The 19,978-nt window shown below is 38.2% G+C and overlaps 2 protein-coding genes across 3 annotated transcripts in view; one reads left to right on the forward strand and one right to left on the reverse strand.

The window, feature by feature from the left end:
• The window catches only part of LOC133535094 (calcium/calmodulin-dependent protein kinase type 1D-like), a 510,841-nt gene that overhangs the window by 455,329 nt on the left and 35,534 nt on the right, over positions 1-19,978 (reverse strand). The gene's annotated exons all lie outside the window — the stretch shown is intronic.
• The window catches only part of LOC133535087 (ras association domain-containing protein 1-like), a 28,692-nt gene continuing 13,613 nt past the window's right edge, over positions 4,900-19,978 (forward strand). Inside the window, exons 1-3 of one of the 2 annotated variants that reach the window (XM_061874565.1) lie at positions 4,900-5,157; positions 7,346-7,726; positions 16,320-16,438. In XM_061874565.1, coding sequence (XP_061730549.1) covers positions 7,411-7,726; positions 16,320-16,438 — 435 coding nt within the window. In that variant the 5' untranslated portion in view covers positions 4,900-5,157; positions 7,346-7,410. The remainder of the gene's footprint in view (positions 5,158-7,345; positions 7,727-16,319; positions 16,439-19,978) is intronic. The other variant, XM_061874564.1, reaches the window with a different exon arrangement.

Consider the following 19,978-nt stretch of genomic DNA (forward strand, 5'->3'; position numbering starts at 1 on the left):
ATGCCATGTCGTTCTATTTTTTTTATTAAAATATTGTGATTAATTGTGTCAAATGCTTTAGTTGGATCCTTAAACACTGCTGCCACACATTTTTTACTATCTATTGCATTGGTAATTTCTTCTGGAGAGAGAGAGAGAAAGAGAGAGAGAGAGAGAGAGAGAGAGAGAGAGAGAGAGAGAGAGGACCACAGCATGTATTACAGAAGATACAAATTTTACAGTCATATATGATGTTGTAACAGGGCTGATGTTAGCATATGCGCAGCTAAAACAAACAAACAAAAAAACATTTCAAACTTACCGCAACATGTTTTCTCTAGTTTGTAGTTGTAAGTGGAATTTTTGTAGTCAGAAATGTGAACATTTTTACTGACACCGATGACATGTTATTTTTCATAGTTTGTAAGTAAACATTGCAGATTTATGACAGTCATGTCACTTTTTACAGTGTGTAGTTTAAGCGCTGTCATGGCTGCATTTGATTGGTTACATGGAGTCAAAATGTTGTGTACAGGAGGAGTAGACGGCACAGACAACAAGGGGCATAGTACAGCTCTATGATTTGTTTATGTATGTATATATATATATATATATATATACATATATATCCATCCATCCATTTTCTACCACTTATTCCCTTTCGGGGTCGCGGGGGCGCTGGTGCCTATCACAGCTACAATCGGGCGGAAGGCGGAGTACACCCTGGACAAGTCGCCACCTCATCGCAGATATATATGTTAATGAACAAGGGAATGGAGTGTGACAAAACTCTAAGGGTGTATTGTGTGAGACTTTGTGTGAATTAACTGTTGTGGGGTACCGGGAGTGTTGAGCGAAAGGCGTAAGTCCCGGAGGAGAAAGGCAGGCTCGAATGTCCGTGAGACCGGTGGGTAGTAGAGAGAGCAGGATTGCATATAGCGTGGAATACGGCTTAGTGTATGGGAAAAGATGATTACGTTTTGGCCCGGAACGCAGGTCTGCATTGGCTTAAGAAGCCCAGGAAGATCATCAATAACAGGTGCGCTGAGTGCTGATTGATGGCGGCTGCTTGCTGCCGCCGGAGTGACGCCGTGACACAAAGGTCATTAATGATTCCATTGGATTAGTGACAGAAGTCTCTCACAAGCCAAATCAATACATCTTTGCAAGCAATCCATCCATCTATGTTCTGCTGCTTGTCAATAGATAATAATTAGATACATAATGATGATAAAAATAAATAGTGAATGGAATGAAAGTTGATGTACAAAGTCAAAGAGGCTTTCTTCACAAAAATACTCAAGTAAAAATAAAAACTATGTTGCATTAAAACTACAATTTATCCGAAAATAAAACTACGGTGACAAGCACAATTTTTACTACACACCTCTGCTATCAATTTTACTGTATGTATTTTTTTTATTACAGGTACAGCAAGGGTGTAAAACTCATTTTAGATCGGAGGCCACATGGAGGAAAATCTACTCCCAAGTGGGCCGGACTGGTAAAATCGATAACGATAACTTAAAAATAAAGACAACTTCCGATTGTTTTCTTTTTTTTTTAAATAGAAAGAGCACATTCTGAAAATGCACAAATCATAATGTTGTTGTATTTTTTTTTTACACTTTCATGTTGAGGTTAATAGTATTCTATCTTTATTTGTCTTTATGATAAGCGTGTGTTCATCAGTCACCTCATGGGTGTTAATTTTCAATCTATCAAGGTATAAAAATAATATCGAAATCAAATTACAGGATGTTAACGTAGTTTGCTCATTTTCCTTGACTGATGTACCAACATCATGTGTTTTTTGTTTTGTTTTGTTTTTTACATATTGGCCCTGCAATGGGGTGGCGACTTGTCCAGGGTGTACCCCACCTCCGCCCAATTGTAGCTGGGATAGGTTCCAGCCCTCCCCGCAATCCTGAAGGGAAATAGGAAGGAAATGGATGGATGGCTATGTGGCATAATCTACAAAGATACAAAGCATGGCTATTGTGACATCTAGTGGACACATTTAGAAAAGCGGTTTCTTTTATTGAAACTACAGTACAAAGCCTGTTTCTATATGAGTTGGGAAATTGTGTTAGATGTAAATATAAACGGAATACAATTATTTGCAAATCACTTTCAACCCACATTCAATTGAATGCACTACAAAAACAAGATATTTGATGTTGAAACTCATATTTTTTTATTTTTTTTTTGCAAATAATTAACGTACAATTTCATGGCTGCAACATGTGCCAAAGTAGTTGGGAAAGGGCATGTTCACCACTGTGTTACATCACCTTTTTGTTTAACAACACTAAATAAATGTTTGGGAACTGAGGAAACTAATTGTTGAAGCTTTGAAAGTGGAATTCTTTCCCATTCTTGTTTTATGTAGAGCTTCAGTCGTTCAACAGTCCAGGGTCTTAGCTGTAGTATTTTACGCTTCATAATGCGCCACACATTTTCGATGGGAAACAGGTCTGGACTGTAGGCGGGCCAGGAAAGTACCTGCACTCTTTTTTCTATGAAGCCACCCTGTTGTAACACTTGCTGAATGTGGCTTGGCATTGTCTTGCTGAAATAAGCGGGGGCGTCCATGAAAAAGATGGCGCTTAGATGGCAGCATATGTTGTTCCAAAACCTGTATGTACCTTTCAGCATTAATGGTGCCGTCACAGATGTGTAAGTTACCCATGCCTTGGGCACTAATGCATCACCATACCATCACAGATGCTGGCTTTTCAACTTTGCGTCGATAACAGTCTGGATGGTTCGCTTCCCCGTTGGTCCGGATGACACGATGTCGAATATTTCCAAAAACAATTTGAAATGTGGACTCGTCAGACCACAGAACACTTTTCCACTTTGCATCAGTCCATCTGAGATGATCACGGGCCCAGAGAAGCAGGCGTTTCTGGATGTTGTTGATAAATGGCTTTCGCTTTGCATAGTAGAGTTTTAACTTGCACTTACAGATGTAGCGACAAACTGTATTTAGTGACAGTGGTTTTCTGAAGTGTTCCTGAGCCAATGTGGTGATATCCTTTAGAGATTGATGTCGGTTTTTGATACAGTGGTACTGAGGCACTGTATCAAGGTCATGGTCATTAAATGTTGGTTTCTGGCCATGCCGATTACGTGGAGTGATTTCTCCAGATACCCTGAACCTTTTGAAGATATTATGGACCATAGATGTTGAAATGCCTAAATTTCTTGCAATTGCACTTTGAGAAACGATCTTAAACTGTTTGACTATTTGCTCACGCAGTTGTGGACAAAGGGGTGTACCTCGCCCCATCCTTTCTTGTGAAAGACTGAGCATTTTTTGGAAAGCTGTTTTTATACTCAATCACCTGTTCCCAATTCGCCTGCACACCTGTGGGATGTTCCAAATAAGTGTTTGATGAGCATTCCCCAACTTTATCAGCATTTATTGCCACCTTTCCAACTTCTTTTTCACGTGTTGCTGGCATCAAATTCTAAAGTTAAGGATTATTTGCACAAAAAAAAAATGTTTCAGTTTGAACATCAAACATGTCTTTGTAGCATATTCAACTTAATATGGGTTGAAAAGGATTCGCAAATCATTGTATTCCGTTTATATTTACATCTAACACAATTTCCCAACTCATATGCAAACGGGGTTTGTATTTCGGCTCATTTTTATACTTTTTGCAAAATCATCTCGCGGGCTGGATAAAGCCTGCGGGCCGGTTTAGGCCCGCAGGCCGTACGGTTGACACCGCTGGTGTAAAGTCACCCTTTTTGATTGATTGATACTTTTATTAGTAGATTGCACAGTTCAGTACATATTCCGTACAATTGACCACTAAATGGTAACACCCGAATAAGTTTTTCAACTTGTTTAAGTCGGGGTCCACGTTAATCAATTCATGGTACAAATATATACTATCAGCATAATACAGTCATCACACAGGTTAATCATCATAGTATGTACATTGAATTATTTACATTATTTACAATCCGGGGGGTGGGATGAGGAGCTTTGGTTGATATCAGTACTTCAGTCATCAACAATTGCATCAACAGAGAAATGTGGACATTGAAACAGTGTAGGTCTTACTTAGTAGGATATGTACAGCCAGCAGAGAACATAGTGAGTTCAGATAGAATGAGAACAAGTAAATACATTAGAAGTACATTTGATTATTTACATTAGGTTATGTATAATCCGGGGAGATGGGATGTGAATGGAGGAGGGTATTAGTAAAGGGTTGAAGTTGCCTGGAGGTGTTGTTTTAGAGCGGTTTTGAAGGAATATAGAGATGCACTTACTTTTACACCTGTTGGGAGTGCAGTCCACATTGATGTGGCATAGAAAGAGAATGAGTTAAGACCTTTGTTAGATCTTTGAATTCCAGCAGCCATTTTTGTGACAGATGTCTTGTCGGGGGATAATATCAGTGATATGCGGTCAAGAAGGGCTGCTGAGACAATCTTTAAAAAAAAAAAGAATTTATAATACAATAAGCTTAAATAAACATGTGTATTTTTGTACATTGAACTCTGTTAAAAATTTATTTTCTCTATAAGTATGAATCGTGATCAGCACTTTGTGAAGGGAAGATTGCTGCACACACGCGCGTGTGTGTAAAATGTGCAGCAATCTTTGTGGCGGTTTGGTAGAGTGGCCATGCCAGCAACTTGAGGGTTCCTGGTTCGATCCCCGCTTCCGCCATCCTAGTCACTGCCGTTGTGTCCTTGGGCAAGACGTCATACCTACCTGCTCCCAGTGCCACCCACACTGGTTTAAATGTAACTAATATATTGGGTTTCACTATGTAAAGGCGTTTAAAGTCACTAGAGAAAAGCGCTATATAAATATAATTCACTTTACGCACACACATGGACATACGCAATTCTTACTGTTGAGAGTTGCGAAGATCCCGGATGTTACTGTAGCTCATCTCCAGATGTAGTCTTCTTCACGCATTAATGTTTGCAACCCAGCGCCCAGGAGGCTCTCCTCCGTGAGTGAACCGGGAAATATTACTTTGCTGCGTTACTGCTTTATTACTGAATTAATGTACTACAATATTGCTTTAAATGCCTTGTTCCCTCACAATATGAAGCTGCCCACCGCCGTTATTTCTCACTGCGGCGAAAGTTTCCTTCAGAGGGAAGATGTCTTTGAGACAAAGCGAGCTTTCCTCCGGTCGGGTGAGTTAAATAAACACGCCAAACGATTGCTCTTTTACGTTACATTTGGAAAATGGTGTCTATTAAGGACTTCCGTCGGTCAGCGTTTACATCTACAATGTGTCTGGTTAAAAAGTGGCTATTTCTTTATGGAAATCAAGCGTTCGTGCTAGGCTAATATAGGGCGACTAGTGTACACTTCGCGTCCCGTCAAAAACTTTGCTGGTAAAGTTTCAAACTTACACATTGAGCTCATACTTCAGTCAGTTTTGGTTGTTTTGTTTAGAGGCGTTGTTTTTCCTTAACACACATATAACGAGAGTTTAATAGAACATGTACAATCAAGTATTTTGTGGCTGTATTCCAGCTATTAAGTAAAAATTATGTCTACACCTGAAGGCATCAGCACATCAAGGCGTTACTGCTCATTTTCACAATTTCATAATTGATAGGATTGATATTGATATTGATTTATTTTTTTATTTCAAATATGCAATATAGCGTTAACAGCCATTATAACAAAAATGAAAACAATGGAGAATTAAAAAAAAAAAAAAAACGAAAAAAAATGACCATTGGACTTTTTCCTTTTTTTTCTAACATATTTGAAAAGGAGTGAGAAGAAGTATACACTTTTTTAACCCCACCCCTTTTATTTAAATCATAAATTAATCTAATCTAGAACTACCTGTTCACTCTATGTACAAACTTAATGAACTTGTATACACATAAATGATAAATATATATATACATATGCACACTACACACATACATAGCCATACCATTACCACAAGTGCTCATGAAAAAAACTAGTGTCACATACATAACATATAAAACACCAACCTTCTAAAAGTAATTGATAAATAAACACAAAAATACATAATTAAATTGCATTAAATTTTCAATAAATAAATAATAATGTAAATAATAATATAAATAATTCAATGTATATACTCTGACGAATAACCTGTGTGATGACTGTATTATGCTGATAGTATACATTTGTACCATGAATTAATTTACATGGACCCCGACTTAAACAAGTTGAAAAACTTATTTGGTTGTTACCATTTAGTGGTCAATTGTACGGAATATGTACTGAACTGTGCAATCTACTAATACAAGTTTCAATCAATTAATCAAAAACAATTTTTGACTGTTGTAATGATAACCAGGGGCGTTTAGATAACATTTTTTGACTTCCGATTTAATTAAAAAGTTGCAAGAATGTTTTTGAATTTAAAAAGAGTTACAAAAAGAGACAATTGGCATTATATCAAACTGATTTTTGATTTTGATTGGACGTTTCATTGTGAAAATGCTTAACGAAAATTAAGAGTATGTTGGCGTTTGGGTGTTGGTGGAGGGAACAGTGATACAGTCATCTAAAATAATGTGTGTTTAAAAACGGGTCGGATGAATATAAGAATGTTATTATGAGTTGAGTTGAGTTGAGTTTAAGTTTATTTCGAACATGCAAGCATACAACATGATACATCACAGTTTCCAGTTTCTCTTTTCAACATGTTCAAAAAGGAGTAGGAAGAAGCAGAGCCTATTTAATCCTACCCCTTTTCTTTTACATAACAGGTGCTAAATTTTTTGTTCACTTCCTGTTCTCAATGTAATCACATTATACTCCATAAGTGATCACAATAAAAATAAATAAATAAATAATTGGTGAAGTAAGTTTTATTCCATAAAATGAGATAAGTAAGATTATTTTGAGAATGAAAGAATGAATGGGTGAATAAATTCAGAATGTTTATCTTAGTTCTTCTTTTTTGTACTTTGTAAACACCTCCAGTTTGAAGAGTTTCTTGAAGTGCATCATATTAGTACATTGTTTGATTGCTTTGCTTAATCCATTCCATAATTTAATTCCACATAATGATATACTGAAGGTCTTAAGTGTTGTACGTGCGTACAAATGTTTTAAGTTACATTTTTCTCTAAGATTATATTTCTCCTCTTTTGTTGAGAAGAATTGTTGTATATTCTTGGGTAGCAGGTTATAATTTGCTTTGTGTATAATTGTAGCTGTTTATTACTCCATCTGTTCCTTTCTGATCATGGAATTGTGTAAGAAACAAAAACAAAAACAACAAAAAACATTGAAAGTGTGAACTGTACGTGGCTTATGTATCTGCATTTTTGTGAAAGGAATAAAAATAACTGATGATGATGAATTTGACATTCGTGTGTTAAGGTATTCTTTTTCTGCCTCTAAAAGTCATCATGGAGGGATAGACGATTCGGCGCGGCGCAAAGTCCATGGGGGAGTTCATCGAACTCCAGGAGCTGAGGCCAGGCGAGAATCACGTCCGATTGGCGGCCGCACATTCGCCATGCTGGCCTCCGCGTCTGGAGAGAGCCAACGCCCTGAGGATCAGCCCGGGGAAGGTCCCGGATATGCTGAGCCGGGTGGGCATCATCCGCATCCTGAGCAGCTCTGAGCTGGACCACCACCTCACGGAGGAGACTGGAGCTGGTCATGAATTTCAACCCTGCAGCCACGCTCAGCCCACCTGGTGTGACCTGTGTGGAGACTTCATCTGGGGTCTCTACAAGCAGAGCCTGCGCTGTGCCAGTGAGTCTGCCTATGCCATCTTTCTCTTTCCTTCAGCCGAAGCTTGTGTTCAAATGTTTACGTTAAGAACTCTGCAGTAACTTCACTCTTCTGTAAAGTACTCGTCTCTTACTCATCTCTCGCTTGAATATGAAACAATGTCTTCAACTTCCTGTTCTTTGACTGAAAGCCTCACAAAACGAGCCTGCGGTTTGTTGTGCATACAGCGTGCAGCAACACTTAAAAAGATTATTACAGCAAACATCAATTGTTCTGTATTAAAGCAACAGACAAAAGTGTTTGCAAATATCTTACACACATTTCTTTCAAAATAATGCAGTAGACAAGAAATTATGTTTGTTGAACGTTGGTTTAAATCAGTGGTTCTCACACTTTTTCTGTCAGGCCCCGATTCAGATGAAAAAAAAAGGTTTGGGCCCCCCTCACACCAACAAAAGGCACAGTAGTCACAGAATTAGTCAAGTTTAGATTTATTGACATAACATAAATATGTATTTTTCAAAAAGATAAAGCATCTTAAAGTATTGAAGTCACTTTACAATCTGTGCAAAAAATGAAAGAAAATGCAGCCATTTGGTAAAAATATGAACAGTAACCTTGCTAAAGAAAATAGATTTATCACAGCATTAGTGGCTGCAATGAGCCTGTTTTACACTGCACATATTTCAAAGCGGGGTTGCAGGCTTGATACTGCCACTCTTAAGTCATGCTCAACATTGATTTGAGATTAGAAATTAGGGTAGTTTGCTACTTTCTGATATTCAGCGCGGTTTGTGTCTTCTGCTTTCTGATTTGCGGTGGGCGTGACTCGCGGTGGGTGAGCGGGACAACGCCATTTGTTTATTACGTCGGCATTGAGATAGTGTTCCGCCGTAAGAGACATTTTTTATTCCTCTCTGATGCTTGTCTGGGTTTTTTAATTAAATGACATATGTATTTGTATAAAAAGATAATAAAAACAAAAAACAAAAAAAAGGATTTGTTAAAAAAAACTTCCTGTCACTCGTGCCCCCCCAGTTCAGGCCTTCGTGCCCCCCCAACGGGGGCCCGTCCCCCACTTTGAGAACCACTTATTTAAATAAACACGCCTGGTGGTTCCTAACCATAGGGCCGTGGCCCATTGTTGGGCTGTGAGCGCCCTCTAGAAGGCCACCAAAAAATATCCATTTCTCAGTTGTGGTCCGTATGAGCCGCGGCAGTACCCAGATGTAATACCATTTTCTACCACTAGTGGCAGTCATTGACAATCTCAAACAGAATCGTGTATAAAGATAGTGTGACCAACTCAGTTTCAGATGATTTTCTCAATGATTGGTCAAAAGACACTCAAGTGACTACAGGGCGCCATGGCTGCTACTAACTTTAAACTGATCCTGTGTGTTTGCGACACTTCCTCGTTAGGTTTTCGACATGTGAAAATGTCCTGTTGTTCATGATGCGGCTGCTCCTCCCGCGAGAATTGTGCATGATAAAAAAGAGTTACAATATTACATAATGAGTGATACACTATATTACCCAAAGGTATTTGGCCACCTGCCTTGACTTACATATGAACTTGAAGTCACATCCCATTCTTAACACATAGGGTTCAATATGATGTTGGTCCACCTTTTGCAGCTATTACATCTTCAACTCTTCTGGGAAGGCTGTCCACAAGGTTGAGGAGTGTGTTTATAGCAATTTTCGACCATTCTTCCAAAAGCCAATTGGTGAGGTCATACACTGATGTTGGTCCAGAAGCCCCGGCTCTCAGTCGTCGTTCTAATTAATCCCAAAGGTGTTCTATCGGGTTCATGTCAGGACTCTGTGCGGGCCAGTCAAGTTCATCCACACCAGACTCTGTCATCCACGTGTTTATGGACCTTGCTTTGTGAACTGGTGCACAGTCATGTTGGAAGAGGAAGGGGCTTGCTCCAAACTGTTTCCACAAGGTTGGGAGCATGGAATTGTCCAAAATGTTTTGATATCCTGGAGCATTCAAAGTTTATTTCACTGGAACTAAGGGGCTAAGCCCAACTACTGAAAAACAACCCCACACCATAATTACTCCTCCACCAAAATTCACACTCGGCACATGCAGTCCGAAATGTACCCTTCTCCTTGCAAACTCCAAACCCAGACTCGTCCATTAGCTTGCCAGATGGAAAAGTGTGATTCATCACTCCAGTGAACGTGTCTCCACTGCTCTAGAATCCAGTCGCGACGTGCTTTACACCACTGCATTTGACGCTTTGCATTGGACTTGGGGATGTATGGCTTAGATGCAGCTGCACGGACATGGAAACCCATTCCATGAAGCTCTCTGCGTACTGTATGTGGGCTAATTAGAAGGTCACATGAAGTTTGGAGCTCTGTAGCAACTGACTGTGCAGAAAGTCTTTGCACTATGCGCTTCAGCATCCGCTGACACCTCTCTGTCAGTTTACGTGGCCTACCACATTCTAATTTTTACATTTAAACCAGTGTGGGTGGCACTGGGAGCAGGTGGGTAAAGTGTCTTGCCCAAGGACACAACGGCAGTGACTAGGATGGCGAAAGCGGGGATCGAACCTGCAACCCTCAAGTTGCTGGCACGGCCGCTCTACCAACCGAGCTATACTGCCCCAAAAAAAGAACAAAAGAAGTAAAAAAGAACAAAAGAAGTAAATCATCAGAAAATAATGAAAGGAACGCTTGTTTGCTTCATTCGTATTTGTGAGGAGGTCACTTGTGTCTTTATTATGACAGTTCCATGCTGCACCGTCAAATGTGTGTTAGAGTGCCTGCTGGGCACTAAACACTGCAGGATTGTACCTGCAGAATATGTCAAATATGGCCACAAAAATATACTTTCACAAAATCAAAGCATGTTTTATTGTAAGTTTATGAGCTATATGAAGTATGTTTAGAACTATTTATAGACATATTATTTTGGTTTATGTTGTCAGAAAACCTAACGTCAAAACAACTGCAATTTCATGCATGCAGACACATCCTTCGTAGCAGTCATGGCGCCCGTTGTTTAGTTGGCCATTCTCTCTTTATACATGACTCTGATCTCAAACAAACAGAAGAAGTAGACTTAGACGAGACTAGACTTAGACTTCCTTTTTATTGTCATTCAAATTTGAACTTTACATCACAGATAAGAACGAAATTTTGTTACATAAGCTCATGGTAGTGCAGGATTAAAAAAAAAGCAATAAGGTGCATATATAATTAAATAAATATATATATATATATATATATATATATATATAATAAATAAATGTATATAAATAAATAAATAGATTACTGTACGGATAAATATATTGCACTTTTTCACATGGTTCCACGTTTATGGATGTATGTTATATTGTCTTTTTTATTCCAGCGAATTAATCCATTATGGGGGAAGTTGAGGGGATAATTTGATTATGATGCGTTCAAGAGTCTTACAGCCTGAGGGAAAAAACTGTTACAGAACCTGGAGGTTCTGCTTCGGAGGCTGCAGAACCTCTTTCTAGAGTCCAGCAGTGAAAACAGTCCTTGGTGGGGGTGGGAGGAGTCTTTGCAGATTTTCTGAGCCCTAGTCAGGCAGCGGCTTTTTGCGATATCCTGGATAGGAGGAAGAGGAGTCCTGATGATAAAGTCTTGGAGATAAAGTCATAAATAAGTATCTTAAAGGCAAAAACTAGGAATGAAGTGGTGAAGCTGCATTTTCATTTGTCCTTAAATTCTACTGACAGGTTTGAGTCAGGTCTGAGTCTCTTATTTTGCTGTATATTTGATTAATATTTATTTTTTGTAACCAACCTGACAGAATCCTTGATCTTAATTAGAGATGTCCAATCATGGCTTTTTTGCCGATATCCGATATTCCGATATTGTCCAACTCTTAATTACCGATTCCGATATCACCTGATACCGATACATAAAGTCGTGTAATTAATACATTATAATGCCTAATTTTTTTGTGATGCCCCCGCTTGATGCATTAAACAATGTAATAAGGTTTTCCAAAATAAATCAACTCAAGTTATGGAAAAAAATGCCAACATGGCGCTGCCATATTTATTATTGAAGTCACAACGTGCATTATTTTTTTAAACATGCCTCAAAACAGCAGCTTGGAATTTGGGACATGCGCTCCCTGAGAGAGCATGAGGAGGTTGAGTTGGTGGGGTTGAGGTGGGCGGGGTTGAAGTGGGGAGGGTAGGGAGTAGCGAGGTGTATATTGTAGCGTCCCAGAAGAGTTAGTGCAGCAAGGGGGCTGGGTATTTGGCCTGTTGTGTTTATGTTGTGTTACAGTGCGATGTTCTCCCAAAATGTGTGTGTCATTGTTGTTTGGTGTGGGTTCAAAGTGTGGCGCATATTTGTAACAGTGTTAAAGTTATTTATACGCCCACCCTCAGTGTGACCTGTATGGCTGTTGATCAAGTATGCCTTTGATTTATTTGTGTGTGTGAAAAGCTTTAGATATTATTTGATTGGCAGGCATGCAAAGGCAGTGCCTTTAAGGTTTTTTTGGCGCTCTGTACATCTCCCTATGTCCGTGTACCACTCCGTACAGCAGCATTTTAAAAAGTCATAAATTTTACTTTTTGAAACCAATACCGATAATTACCGATATTATATTTTAAAGCATTTATCGGCCGATAATATTGGTATTGGTAAAGTTGGGCTCTTGACGTACAGTAGTGACCACGTTGGCTTGTCGGATTTCAGGGGGTTTGGTATTAGCGTCTAATTTGCATGAAGCCAGCTAAACTGAGCCTTCTGGTTTTGGTCATAAGAAATATTTTGTCATGTTTTTAAAGTTTATCTAACAGCAAGTATTGTGAAGAAAAAGCTGAAAGACACCAGGCCCAATAATGCAAATGAGCTAAAGGCCGCTATTGAAGCATCTTGGGCATCCATAACACCTCAGCAATGCCACAGGCCGATTGCCTCCATGCTATGCCGTATTGATGCAGTAATCCGTGCAAAATGATTCCCAACCAGGTACTGAGTGCATTAAGTGACATTTTCAAATGTTTGATTTTGTTTTGCTGTTATAAATCTTTTTTTTTACTTGGTCTGAGGAAATATTCAAATTTTTTGAGATAGGATTTTTGAGTTTTCTTAAGCTGTATGCCATAATCAGAAATATTAAAATAATAAAAGGCTTGCAATATTTCAGTTGATGTGTAATGAATCCAGAATGTATGACATTTTCATGTTTTTAGTTGCATTACAGAAAATAAAGGACTTTATCACAATATTCTAATTTTCTGAGACAGTCCTGTAGATCAATAAATCTTTAGATATTAAATTACTTACATGAGTTATTGATTTATTACAATTGAAGTAAATGCCTAAACCTGTTATTGTGTAATTAAATATTTTATTGTTAAAACACAAATATTGAATTATTTTATCAATTATGTCATTACTTTTTTAAATAGTTCACAATTTAACTCTACATTTCATGAAATCATTGATTATTTCATTATTTTCATTTATTTATGTATAATTGTTTGTTTAATTATGTAATTATTTCCATGAGCCTGTTTGGCACAGAGGGTCAAATGGGACAGAATAAAATAAATACATCTTTGCATAATTAACTAAATGTGCCATTAATTATTTAAAAATGTGATTGAATATATATAGGTGTTATTAAATGTAACATTAATTAATTTGATGTAAAATATATATATATATTTTTAACTATTTTATTAATTATTTCACAATTCAATTAATTGTTTCGATATTTAATCAATTATTAATTTAATTATTTCACAATTCCGTTAATAAAATGTTGTTTTAAATAACAATTTCATGATTAAATATTTCACGATTTCATTAATTATATCCTGAACACATTATTTTATTTGTCAAACTCACCAATAAAGTCAGTCGGCAGAGATATTAGGATTTGCCCACTGACTTTGACGGCTAACCTGTAACTTCGCAGACTCATTAGGTACAATGTCACCGGTGCGCTAATTCACGCAATTTGCACAGAATTATGTGCGGCTTTGCAACTTTGTCCAGAGCCCATAATCGGCGTCATTTTTGCCAAGGCTATCCGTCTCTGTGTGGCGCTCAAACTTGCCAACAGTCTAATCTAAATTTATGTGTGTTTCACATGTGGACGAAACAGGAACAATGTAAGTTGGAACAATATGTCAACTCTTTATTGATCAAACCACACAATTGTTGTCCTCCCACATAGCTCAGAGCTACTTCCTGTTCCAGTCTACAGTGTAGTATATAAACATTTTACTTCCTAGTTTACATGTTTTATATATTTACCCAACATTTATTTATCCAGGGTAAGACAATTAAGAACATATTTTTGTTCGCAATGCTGACTTAACAAAGAGGCAGCTTTTACATGTTAGAGATGGTGAAGTCTCATGATGATCTCTCATTGTCTCTTACTGTACTTACTAACCAAAATGAGTGCAATAGATCACTCTCAACAGTTCACAAATGCTCCCAATGTGCAGGGCTAAATGTGTTGGAACATAAATGAATGTTTAAGATGGGCAAACACGTTTTAAGTGTAAAATATACACATAGAACGGCTGCAACTTGTGGACTACAGAACAGATAGCGAACAACAGGGTAGACTTTGATGTTGCTTCTGATTTTAATTAGAATCAATTGTTACTATTACTATGTATAATTAACGGAAAGAGCACAGTAATTTGACAATGAGTTCTAAGTATATGCTTTTTCCGTCTTTAAGTACCTACTTTTAAGTCTGTGCCAAATAAAATGAGTAAAACACCAATACAGGATAATTTTTCCAATTTTGTTGAAATCGTGTGCTTTTTGAGGTTTTAAGGAACACTTAAAATACTGATGGAAAATTTTCAAGAATTACAAGATGATTAAATGTTATTTAAAAAGCCTCAAAACATTGCAACTTTTGCCACAACTTTCTAAGAAGAAGCCTTCAGCGAATTCAAGAATTCGATTTTTAGGGATGTCAAATAAAATAGATTTTCAAGTTTAATCGCGATTCTTATTTGCAATGATTCTTAATCAATTCAAAACTATATTTATTTATTTTCCCAATCTGTCCTGTCCAGCCACTCAGGCAAATCATATTGTTGATGTAGAGCCGGGGTCCCCAAACTAAGGCTCGCCAACGTCCAAAATCCGGCCCGCGGGATTCCAAAGTTTAAAAAAAATATAAACAATTATTTTTGATCATTCTTTTAAATCTGTCCTTACTAATTCATTTTCTACTGCTTGTTACTCTGTGTCTCCTAGCCGCTCAGGCAAATCATATTGTCTCAAAATGCATTCTTCCATCGATGGAGTGCGCACTTGATGTCATGTTTTCAGTCAATTAAGTCAATTAGTGCGCAAAGAATATGTATGTATGTATGTGTATATTTGTGACTATATATCTATATATATATATATATATATATACACACGTATGTATATATATATATATATATATATATATATATATATATATATATATATATATATATATATATATATATATATACATATATCCCGGCCCCCGGCCAGATTATTTTAACCCAATGCGGCCCCCGAGTCAATAATTTTGGTGACAACTGATGTAGATGTTCATATTTGCTGTTCAGACTTACTTTAGAAAAGATAAGTGTTGGATACTTCTCTTGTTGACATACTTCTATTTGGCTTTATTAAATGTTCAGGAAACATTTTACAAAACAAAAATTAGTTTTGTTTTACCTAAAATAGAAATTAATCAGAGTTTTTCATCTATTTTATAGAGGAATGTAGATAATCATGCAACTGGCATTCAATGTTATTTGATTTTTTTTTTTTTATAGATTTTATTTCAGGAATTGTTTTGAATTGAGAATCAAATCTGAACAGAAAAGAATCGAATTGGATCACAAGATTCACAGCCCTATTGTTTTACATTTTTTTGTTGGAAGTCATGTGCTTTTTGTGGCTCAGGTTACAAGAAACCCTTAAAACATTGATAACAAAGTCATTGAATGACAAGTTGATTAAATGCTTTTTTAAAAAGCCTGACAACATCTAACTTTTTCTGCAGCGCTCTGAAAAAGTTTCTGTCTGCATTATTTTTAGGCTGCAACAACCATCCGCCAAACCCTGGAGTGACTGAAAATAGATATCAATGCTTGACACTGGGGCTTCACGGTGGAAGAGGGGTTACAATACGAAGGTCCTGCAGTCCCGGGTTCAAATCCAGGCTCGGGATCTTTCTGTGTGGAGTTTGCATGTTCTCCCCGTGAATGCGTGGGTTCCCTCCGGGTACTCCGGCTTCCTCCCACTTCCAAAGACATGCACCTGGGGATAGGTTGATTGGCAACACTAAATTGGCCCTAGTGAGTGAATGTGAGTGTGAATGTTGTCTGTCTATCTGTGTTGGCCCTGCGATGAGGTGGCGACTTGTCCAGGGTGTACCCCGCCTTCCGCCCGATTGTAGCTGAGATAGGCGCCAGCGCCCCCCGCGACCCCAAAAGGGAATAAGCGGTAGAAAATGGATGGGATGGATGGATGCTTGACACTGTCAGGAAATCATAGAACAAGATGTTCATTGTAGCGTGCACTGGTGTAAATCTGTACATTAACGTCATGTTTGTCATGTTTCATGAATCTCTTCCAGATTGCAAGTTCACATGTCACTACCGCTGCCGTCCGCTCATCCGCTTAGACTGCAGCGGGGACCGAGGCTGCGACCAAGCGTGTGTAGTAGAGCTCACCATAGAAACTGACACAAATGTGGTAAGACAAAGTAACATGACATACACTTGATGTGCAAAGCACTTTTCGCTGTCATCCCAGCAGGCACCAGACAATAAAACAACATTGAGAACTCGTTGAATTAGGTCCTGACGTTGAGCAACGTAAACATAATGATGAAACAACATGCTTTTTCACTACGTTTAATCAATGTTGGGTTCTGATGTTGATTTGACCCTTGAATTTTGGTCATTTCCCAACTAATATTGTACAACACAAATACAACGTTGAAACCGCATACTTTTTCTCAACGTTTATTCAATGTCAGGTTGTAACGTTGATTTGACCATTGGAATTTGGTCATTTCCAAACTCACGATGTGAATCCAACGTTGGACATCAATGTTGTCTCAATTTCCAAAATACTGTTTTGCAACATTGTTTCGAAGTCAGTTTTAAAGGACATGTATGTACAATTAACGTTGTATCAAAGTCTTGTGCCTGCTGGGATTCCATCCTACCAATGAGTTTAACTATTTGCCAAAGTGTGCCGGTTAACAGGATTAAGATTAAATTCATGTGTAAAATTATACAAGTGCATTTTCAATCTTTTCTAAAGCCAAAACAGGAATTACATGTCATTCAACTATTTTTACTGTTGACAAATTAGATTAGATGACTTGTCTAGGGTGTACTCCGCCTTACACCCCAACGCAGCTGAGATAGGCTCCAGCACCCCCCGCCATCCCGAAAGGGACAGGCGGTAGAAAAAGGATGGATGGATGGAAATTAGATTACATTACATTAAAAACAACAGCAATTAGTAGCTTTTATCAGGTAAGAATAAAAATACAATAAAAAATTAATCATCTTTATATACTTTCTGATAATATTGTAAATTCGTCATTTTTTATTTTTGTACAAATGACATGCAAAGCCATGCTGTGTGGCCAAAAAGTGTTGTCGTGTGTGCGTGTCTATTACCCATTCTACAGCGTTTTGGCGATTACTTCTGAAAATAGGGCTTTACAGAACGCTGCACGATACTTTTACATGTTTGGCAAACTTCCCTCTTCAATTTAGTGTGAAATTAATATGCAGACTTAAATCATTCAGATTACTGATTACCTGTTAATAGAGCTGTCTAAAATTGATCAACATGAGTGCACTGGCAATCTGAATGAAACAGCACATATAGTTGGCATTAATAATTTAAAAAAGTGAGGTTTTGCCTCAAAATAATAACTACGACTGAATTTAGTTTAATGATTTAGATATCAAATGTATTTAGGTGCTTTATCTAACTACATTACTTATCAATCATCAATCAATGTTTACTTATATAGCCCTAAATCACTAGTGTCTCAAAGGGCTGCACAGACCACAACACAAACCACTACGACATCCTCGGTAGGCCCACATAAGGGCAAGGAAAACTCACACCCAGTGGGACGTCGGTGACAATGATGACCCAGTGGGACGTCGGTGACAATGATGACTTTGAAAACCTTGGAGAGGAGGAAAGCAATGGATGTCGAGCGGGTCAAACATGATACTGTGAAAGTTCAATCCATAATGGATCCAACACAGTCGCGAGAGTCCAGTCCAAAGCGGATCCAACACAGCAGCGAGAGTCCGGTTCAGAGCGGAGCCAGCAGGAAAACATCCCAAGCGGAGGCGGATCAGCAGCGCAGAGATGTCCCCAGCCGATACACAGGCAAGCAGTACATGGCCACCGGATCGGACCGGACCCCCTCCACAAGGGAGAGTGGGACATTGGAGAAAAAGAAAAGAAACGGCAGATCAACTCGTCTAAAAAGGGAGTCTATTTAAAGGCTAGAGTATACAAATGAGTTTGGAGCCCGAAATGAAAACGCTCTATAGCCCGCAGACTTTTTTTGGGCTTTGGGAATCACTAATAAGCCGGAGTCCTTTGAACGCAGATTTCTTGCCGGGACATACGGTACAATACAATCGGCAAGATAGGATGGAGCTAGACCGTGTAGTATTTTATACGTAAGTAGTAAAACCTTAAAATCACATCTTAAGTGCACAGGAAGCCAGTGCTGGTGAGCCAGTATTGGCGTAATGTGATCAAACTTTCTTGTTCTTGTCAAAAGTCTAGCAGCCGCATTTTGTACCAACTGTAATCTTTTAATGCTAGACATGGGGAGACTCGAAAATAATACGTTACAGTAATCGAGGCGAGACGTAACAAACGCATGGATAATGATCTCAGCGTCTTTAGTGGACAGAATGGAGCGAATTTTAGCGATATTACGGAGATGAAAGAAGGCCGTTTTAGTAACGCTTTTAATGTGTGACTATAAGGAGAGAGTTGGGTCAAAGATAATACCCAGATTCTTTACCGTGTCGCCTTGTTTAATTGTTTGGTTGTCAAATGTTAGAGTTGTATTATTAAATAGAGGTCGGTGTCTAGCAGGACTGATAATCAGCATTTCCGTTTTTTTGGCGTTGAGTTGCAAAAAGTTAGCGGACAGCCATTGTTTAATTTCATTAAGACACAACTCCAGCTGACTACAATCCGGCGTGTTGGTCAGCTTTAGGGGCATGTAGAGTTGGGTGTCATCAGCATAACAGTGAAAGCTAACACCGTATTTGCGTATGATGTCACCTAGCGGCAGCATGTAGATGCTGAAGAGTACAGGGCCAAGGACCGAACCCTGGGGAACTCCACACGTTACCTTAACGTAGTCCGAGGTCACATTGTTATGGGAGACGCACTGCATCCTATCAGTAAAATAAGAGTTAAACCAAGATAATACTTTTACTTATATAACTAACTACATCAACTTCAGAACTTTATATATTGTATATACCAGAGCTGGGCAAAATAAGGCCCGGGGTCCACAGGCAGCCCGTTAAGTTTTTCAATCTGGCTCGCCGGACGTTCCCAAATAACTTTTTACATCATTAAGAGGGAAACTGTAGCTGCCATTATGATATGCAGTGATGTTTTCAAATTACCATAAGTCTTGAACTATACAACGTATTTCAATGCTTGGAATCTGCGCTTTTGCATGATATTTTAGTGACTAGTGTTGTCCTGATACCAATATTATTTCGATACTTTTTGATAATTTCCTAAGTAAAGGGGACCAGAAAAAATTGCATTACTGGCTATATTTTAACAAAAAATCTTAGACTGTGGCGGACCGGTACTTTTCAGAGGCGGTATGGTACCGATTATGATTTATTAGTATCGCGGTGCTATACTAATACTCATATACTGTACAATCCTACTAATTAATATGGTAATCTACGTCACAGCAGGTCAGACGAGGCACCGATCAGTGTGGGTGGGGAGGGTTTCCACAGAGCATCAGTCTGAAATGTGGGTGTCAGAGACAGACGCTGAAGGATATTTTTACAACAAAGTTCTAAAGCTTAGTGATATATCATATGTATCAGATTGTTTATGTTTTTTTCTTTTTTCACCATTTGCGTTCATATTTCGCTGTTTGTTGCATTTGGCTTGATTGTAAACTATGTCGATTGAGAGGGGGTGTGACGTTCATATGTTCTCAATATTTAGGGTTTTATCGTTCATAGAAAAAAAATA

Source organism: Nerophis ophidion, linkage group LG16 (assembly GCF_033978795.1).
Source record: "Nerophis ophidion isolate RoL-2023_Sa linkage group LG16, RoL_Noph_v1.0, whole genome shotgun sequence".
In the NCBI taxonomy this organism is placed as follows: Eukaryota; Metazoa; Chordata; class Actinopteri; order Syngnathiformes; family Syngnathidae; genus Nerophis; species Nerophis ophidion.